The sequence below is a fragment of the Gavialis gangeticus genome, unplaced genomic scaffold (assembly GCF_001723915.1).
Source record: "Gavialis gangeticus isolate Ggan-Ray unplaced genomic scaffold, GavGan_comp1, whole genome shotgun sequence".
Classification (NCBI taxonomy): domain Eukaryota; kingdom Metazoa; phylum Chordata; order Crocodylia; family Gavialidae; genus Gavialis; species Gavialis gangeticus.
Window position 1 is genome coordinate 11,690,545 of NW_017729015.1, and position 6,325 is coordinate 11,696,869.

At 59.3% G+C, this 6,325-nt stretch overlaps 1 protein-coding gene across 2 annotated transcripts in view; it reads left to right on the forward strand.

The window, feature by feature from the left end:
• DLGAP3 (DLG associated protein 3) overlaps positions 1 to 6,325 on the forward strand; it is a 55,367-nt gene that overhangs the window by 30,548 nt on the left and 18,494 nt on the right. For both annotated transcript variants that reach the window (XM_019512230.1, XM_019512231.1), the window contains exon 2: positions 207 to 1,263. In XM_019512230.1, the coding sequence (XP_019367775.1) occupies positions 265 to 1,263 (999 nt within the window). In that variant the 5' untranslated portion in view covers positions 207 to 264. The remainder of the gene's footprint in view (positions 1 to 206; positions 1,264 to 6,325) is intronic.

Sequence of the window (6,325 nt, forward strand, 5' to 3'; positions counted from 1 at the left end):
AGAGCTCTGCTGATTGACTGTGATGGGGAACATCTGGACCATACGTTTGGTCCATATAGATATGCAGGTCTGAAAAGGTCCCCTTTGGCTCTCTGTCGTGGCTGGGGAATAAGGCAGAGGCTTGGGGGTTTGGAAACGTGGGCCCAAGGCCTGGATGCATGATGAGGGCTCAGGAGGTGATTAATGTACCTGTCCTGTCTTTGCAGGTGACCCGGCAGGGACAACCCTGCAGAATGCGGTGGCTACGCGTAGGGCTCTGACACCATGAAGGGCTATCATGGGGAGCGTAGCCAGTCACAGCACTCCACGGGGCATCCTTACCACTGCATCCCAGAGGACTGCGAGCAGCCCATGGACTTCATCCGCCACGGCCAGGAAGGCAGGCCGTCATATCTCCTCAGCCCCAGCGAGCCTTGTTCCTTGGACCAGCATTACTGCCCCTCTCGGAGCCCCGAGTGCCCGGGCGGGCCGATGAGCCTAACCGAACCGCTGTCAGCCAGCAGCAGCAGCACCTTCCCTAGGATGCACCACACGCCGCAGCAGTACGACTCGTGTGATGAGTGCATGGCTGCGACCCACCCCTCCAGCAAGATCAACCGCCTCCCCCCGACCCTGCTGGACCAGTTCGAGAAGCAGCTGCCACTGCACCACGACGGCTTCCACACCCTGCAGTACCAGCGGGCCAGCACCACGGAGCAGCGGAGCGAGAGCCCCAGCCGCATCCGCCACCTGGTCCACTCCGTCCAGAAGCTCTTTGCCAAGTCCCACTCGCTGGAGGCCCCGGCCAAGCGGGAGTACAACGGCACCAAGATGGAGGGCCGAGGGGACGGCTACCACCATCACCACCATCACCAGTCCCGCCACGGCAAGCGGAGCAAGAGCAAGGACCGCAAGCTGGACTCTCGCCACCGCACCAAGATGATGGGCTGGTGGAGCTCCGACGACAACCTGGACAGCGACAGCAGCTACATGGTGTCAGGCCGGCACGCCGTGGACCAGGGCACCCAGTACTGTGTGGACGCGCCCGAAAGTGCCTTCAGAGACTTGACCTTGAAGAGTCTCAAGAGCGGGGGGGAGGGCAAGTGCCTGGCCTGTGCCGGGATGTCCATGTCGCTGGACGGCCAGACGCTGAAGAGGAGCGCCTGGCACACCATGACGGTCAGCCAGGCCCGGGAGGCGTACCCCAGCTCAGGAGGCAGCCAGGAGAAAACCTTGATGCTGCAGGAGGCCAAGGCCAAAGACAGAGCCTATCAGTACCTCCAGGTAAGGAGCGTTCTTGGGGCAGGAGCCCGGGGTGGGACAGGGCAAAGAGCCTGGTGACTCTGGATCCTGGGATCACATCTAGTCTGCCTGGAAATCCTCCCATCCCCTGTGGGCACTGCTAGGGGCAAGGACAGCCTTGCCCAGCACCATGGCTGGCAAGCAGGTGGGAACAAGGTGCCGTGGTCAGGACAGTGTGAGAAAGCACTGGAGCTGACCCATGTCCCAGCCTTCCCTGAGGGGCTTCGGTGCCCTCGGCAGAGCCCAGCCGAGGGCTCCTATTTGTGCCGTGGAAGTAAAAGAAAGACAACTGGGGTCATCTCCTCTGCTTGGGCCTTTCTCTTGGATTGTGTGGCAGAGGGGAACTTATTGCTGACCTGGCACAACCTCAGGGCTACCGCCCCACCCTTCTCTTGACAGTTCTTGGATGGGGAATCCCCCATCTGAGGGTTTTCAAGGCATCTGTAATAGGCTTTGGGGGAATAGGCAAGGACCGCCGCGTGGGGATGAGTATGAGGGTGCTGCAGAGTGGGGCCACATGTAGGCTTTTGCCCTTTGTCATCTCAGGGTGCCCGTGACCCCTGCAGGCCCTCATAGCATCTTGCCTGGGTCACTATAGGCTGCTAGGTCCATTTTACAGACTGGGAAACTGAGGCACAGAGTGGGAAAGTGATTCATCCCCAGTTCACATAGAGAGACTTGCCAAAAATAGACCTGCCCGGAAGTGGGGCCTGTCTAGGCCACTGGCAGGTGACTGAAGCAGGCCCATGCTAGCACTGCTCCCTGGCACCCTCAGGGTCAGATTTCCCAAGGCATCATACGTGCCATTTCCACTCCCTGCAAGCACTGTCTGCCTGGGAGCCCCCTGCTCTGAGGCCCTTCCTCCCCAGCCTGCTACACCGTTATCTGCTGCTTTGGGTTGTGCCCCAAGCGAACTCCAAAGCCCTTAGCAGCCTCAGCTGGAGCTGGTACCCCGATCCCTGCTCTCACACCCACTGCCCCTGCAGCCTTATCTGCAGTTTTCTCTGAAGGCAGGTGGCAGTGCCCAGAGAGCAGCAGAAAGCTGGGAGGAAGGGATGCCACTTTGTGGGGTAGGCACTCCACAAAGGTTAGGGCTGAGTTGCAGCCTCCATCATCTCTCCCTCTCTCTGCCTGGGTGAGGTCTCACCGTGTCTCTGCAGGGCTCTGATCTTATGATTGGAGCTTCTGGGCACTTCTTTAGTACTGTATGTGTCCCACTTGCTATCCTCAACTCGAATGAGAAGGATACTTCTCGGTGCGATGATATCTTAATAGTCAGCAGCATCTTTCCCCATTCGAGCTGAGGACAGGAAGTGAAGCACCTATGCCAGTAGAGCCACCATGGATGACTGGGGAGGGGGAGAAGATGGGGAGCTTCCGGGGGTAGAAGCAGCAGCCCAGTGCCCTCTGATGCCATGGGGCTAGGAGGCAGAGAGCCTGGGATCAGGGCCGTGCTATAATGGACAGGTAGACCAGGGCAGGGACATGCTGCCAAGTTCAGTGGTGGTACAGAAGCTCAAGCTTACCAGCCCCTCCTGCCGAGAGCTCCCCGGGGGGATGCACTGCGTGGGCAGCTGGCTGGCTGGCCAGCTCTGGCTGCTTTTAATGAGCACTCGTCTTTCAAAGGAAAGTGCTCTTCTTTCTACTGCAGCCTCACACGGCCCGTCTGTGCCGTCACACGTGGGAAAGGCCCTGAGCTGCGCTGCCCTGACTCTGGGTTTTGGAGTCCTCTTTTGGAACATCTGGCAACACCAGCCCAAGCTGTTCCTGGAGGAGCGGCTTGGAGAGAAGGGAGCCACTGACGCTGGGTCCACTTCTGCATCTCCAGAAACACTTGGCACTCCCCTCCCCACCCAGCAAGGCCCCATCCTTGCATTAACTGGAAGACTGAGGCTTGCACCAAGGACCTGTATTGCTTTTGGGAGCAGGGAGGGCTCCAGGATGACGGCCCCTTGGGCGCTTGGGGTGGTGGGGAGGATCGCAGAGGTGCCCTCAGTTGTAGGGCAAGCCCAGCTGCCAGTCGCTCTTCTCTGGAGATGGGAGCAGAGGAGGCCACAGCTGTCTTTCCCTTTTGCTTTGCTCTCCCCCACCTCCCCACAATGCATGGTGGCTGGCGCCTTGATGTGTGCGATGAGAGAAATGTCAGTGCTATAATAGCCTCATCCTCCAAAGACACAAAGCGCGAGGCTTTTATTAAAGGAAGAGAGGATTGTGTTCATGGCGGCGGGGGGCTTCCAGAGGCCGGAGTCCCCAGCGCCGCGCAGCCCGGCTCCCGCTCATTCCTAATAACGGCCGAATAAACAATGAGGGGCCTTGGCTTTCGGAGGCAGATGGAGGCCTGATCAGTGGGGTCCCAGCTCTAATGAGGAGCTAACAGAGCAGCGGAGGCAGAAGGGAGAGAGGCAGCTTGTGCAAAAGCATCCTCCGTTCATTGCCAAAGGACCCAGGCTGAGCTCTCCAGTTCCTCGGAGCAGCCAGCCCTGCAGTGAGTTGCATGTAGCTGCGAGCTCGTTGCAGGAAGGAGCGATGTCCCCAAGCAGGGCAAAGGCTCAAGGAGCCTGGCTGCTGCCTTCATCACACCCTGTCCTCTCCCCGAGGAGCCTGCAGACGGACAGCGCTCCTCTCCGGGCATGGACAGCAGCGGCTCAAGGCTCCTCCTGCTTCAGGTGTCACAGCCCTGGCCCCACAACTTCCAAGCTGAGGCCTGATTCTGCTGTTTGTCTGGTGTAAATCGAGGAGGCATTGTGTCAGGGTGACAGCAGGATCCCCAGGGACCCTGGCTTCACTGAGCCCTTGGTGATGTCAAACCCACGAGTTGGACAGGGCCCCCCGCCCCAAGCTCACCCTGCAGGACTTGTGGGTCTGTGTCCTCTCTGCTGCACCCCTCTGCTTGGACCAGCCTAATATCGTGGGAACTGGAGTGCCGCGGAGCAGAATCCAGCTGTGCATTGCTTTACTCAACTCTGGCATCTGTATGTACAGTGCCTAGCTCTACAGCCCCCAAGCTCAGAGGGACTTTGCTCCTGTGCTCTTGCTGGCTCCAGCCAGCTCTCTTTATCCCTCACCTTTGTGAGCAACCGATTTGCGGGCAGGTTTCAGCAGCCTCTGTCCCACGAGCACCAGGGCATGCGCTGAGGCTGCTGCCAGGCCATGGCCGCTCGCTGCAGGTTAGCAGGGCCCCTGAAACTCTGCCCTGCTCCTTCACCAGCTTCTTTTCCAGGCAAGCACCGCAGATGGTGGCCTGGCCAGCTCAGCTACTGCAGCTGCGTCCAGTCTCGTGGCTACCTCCAGCCTCCGGTTCCTGCTGCAGCCTGTCAGGATTCCTCCCCCGGTGCCTGCCTTGCTCTTTAACATGCACCTCACAGGCCCTTGCAGAGCTCCCCAGCCCCTGAAGTGCAAATGATAGGGCCTGCTTTCCCCCCTGCAATAAAGCCTTTTCTTCTGCCTGCAGCCAAGCCAGGCTTCATCCATGTCCATCTGTGCTTACCTGCCTCCCAGAAACTGAGTCCGGGGGCCCAGAGGCCAAGGGGGAACCACCCCTGGCTGTTGTGTTTCGGCCCTGGGATAACGGGGCCCCTGCACCCTGCTTGCCTGTCACTGCTGGGCTAGCTCCCGAGGAAGACCTGTCACTGCTCCATGAGCTGTGATTGAGGACTAGACCCTGAGTGTGCAAGCTGTGAACCCTTGGCCTGCCCCCTAGCACTTCACTGCGCCATGCTGCTATTTGTTTCACACCCCCTTAGCTCAAACTGGAAAATTGTGAATAACCTACCTGTCTAATGAGCTCATCACCAGGCTCCTGTCCCCTGCGTGGTCACGGCTGGGAGCTGCCCCTGCCAGCCGGCTGGGGCAGCCCCTTCCAGACTGCACCACTAAGCAGGGCCAGGAACAGTGTGGGAGGAGGACAGCGTGCGAGTGGGAGAGAGCTGGTGTGTGCATGTGTGTGTGTACACATGCATTGGAGGGAGGGTCCATATGCGCATACATGCATGGGATTGTGTGTGTGAGTCCACATGTGTGTGTCCATGCGTGCATGTGTGTGTACATGTGGGTGGGTCCACATATGTGTGTGAGGGAGAAAGATTGTGTGCGTATGTGCACACGTGAGGGAGGGATTGCATGTGCATGTCCACGGGTGTGCGAGAAGGAAAGCGACGGGGGTGGTGTGTGCGCCTGAGTGAGTGATGAATGCGTGAACCTGTGTAAGAAGGAACACCGGAGTCTGCCAGCGTGAGGTGGCACACGTGTGTGTGTGTGTGTGCGCGCGCGCGTGTGACATTTCTTGGGCTGGGTCTGGCCGGCTACTTTGGCTGCCCTGCTGGCAGGAGGGGCCTGTCAGAAGGCAGCAGAGCTCCTGGGGGCATCAAAGCAGCACCCGCACACCGCAGGGTGCAAGGTATTTAGCAACCTCAGAGCCCCGTCTCTGCTCCGGCTCCTGGGCCTATGGGTGGGCTTGACCGGGACTGCGAGGAGAGGGATGTGCCTGTGCAGTACATGTGAGGTTTCCCTTTCTAATGACAGACTAATGAGCTCCTCTCTTCCCTGGGGGAAGGAGACAGTGAATGAATAGTCTCTACGACAGCCCTCATCTTGCTCAGGCAGGCTGTGCTTGGGAAAGAGCCTGGGCCTGAAGTCTGTACCAGACGCCGTCCCAGAGCTCCCCCCGGCAATAGCTGCCCCATTAGCGTTCCTCTAGAGCCGAGAGGGAACCTCCATCTGACGGATGCTCAGGAGAGGGGCCAGGGTATCGGGGGCTGAGGTGCAGTGTCTCAAAGGGTTGGCTTGGTTCAGAGGTTTAGAGGCTTCTCCCAGCTCCTCCTGCCCTAAGTAGGGGATTGTCTACATCTGACAGAGAGGATGAGGAAGGGGGATGGCTTCGTCCCATGGCTGACAGTTCCCTCACCCCTAGAGCAGCACTGATAGGTAGGGGCATGTGCAGCCTGTGGGGAACAGATGGGACCTGCCTGTAAGGGCGCGGAGGGGATGCTCCTTGAGATGGCTGGGCCATCCTGTTCCTTTGGGTTGTCTAGGTTCTAGGTCCCAA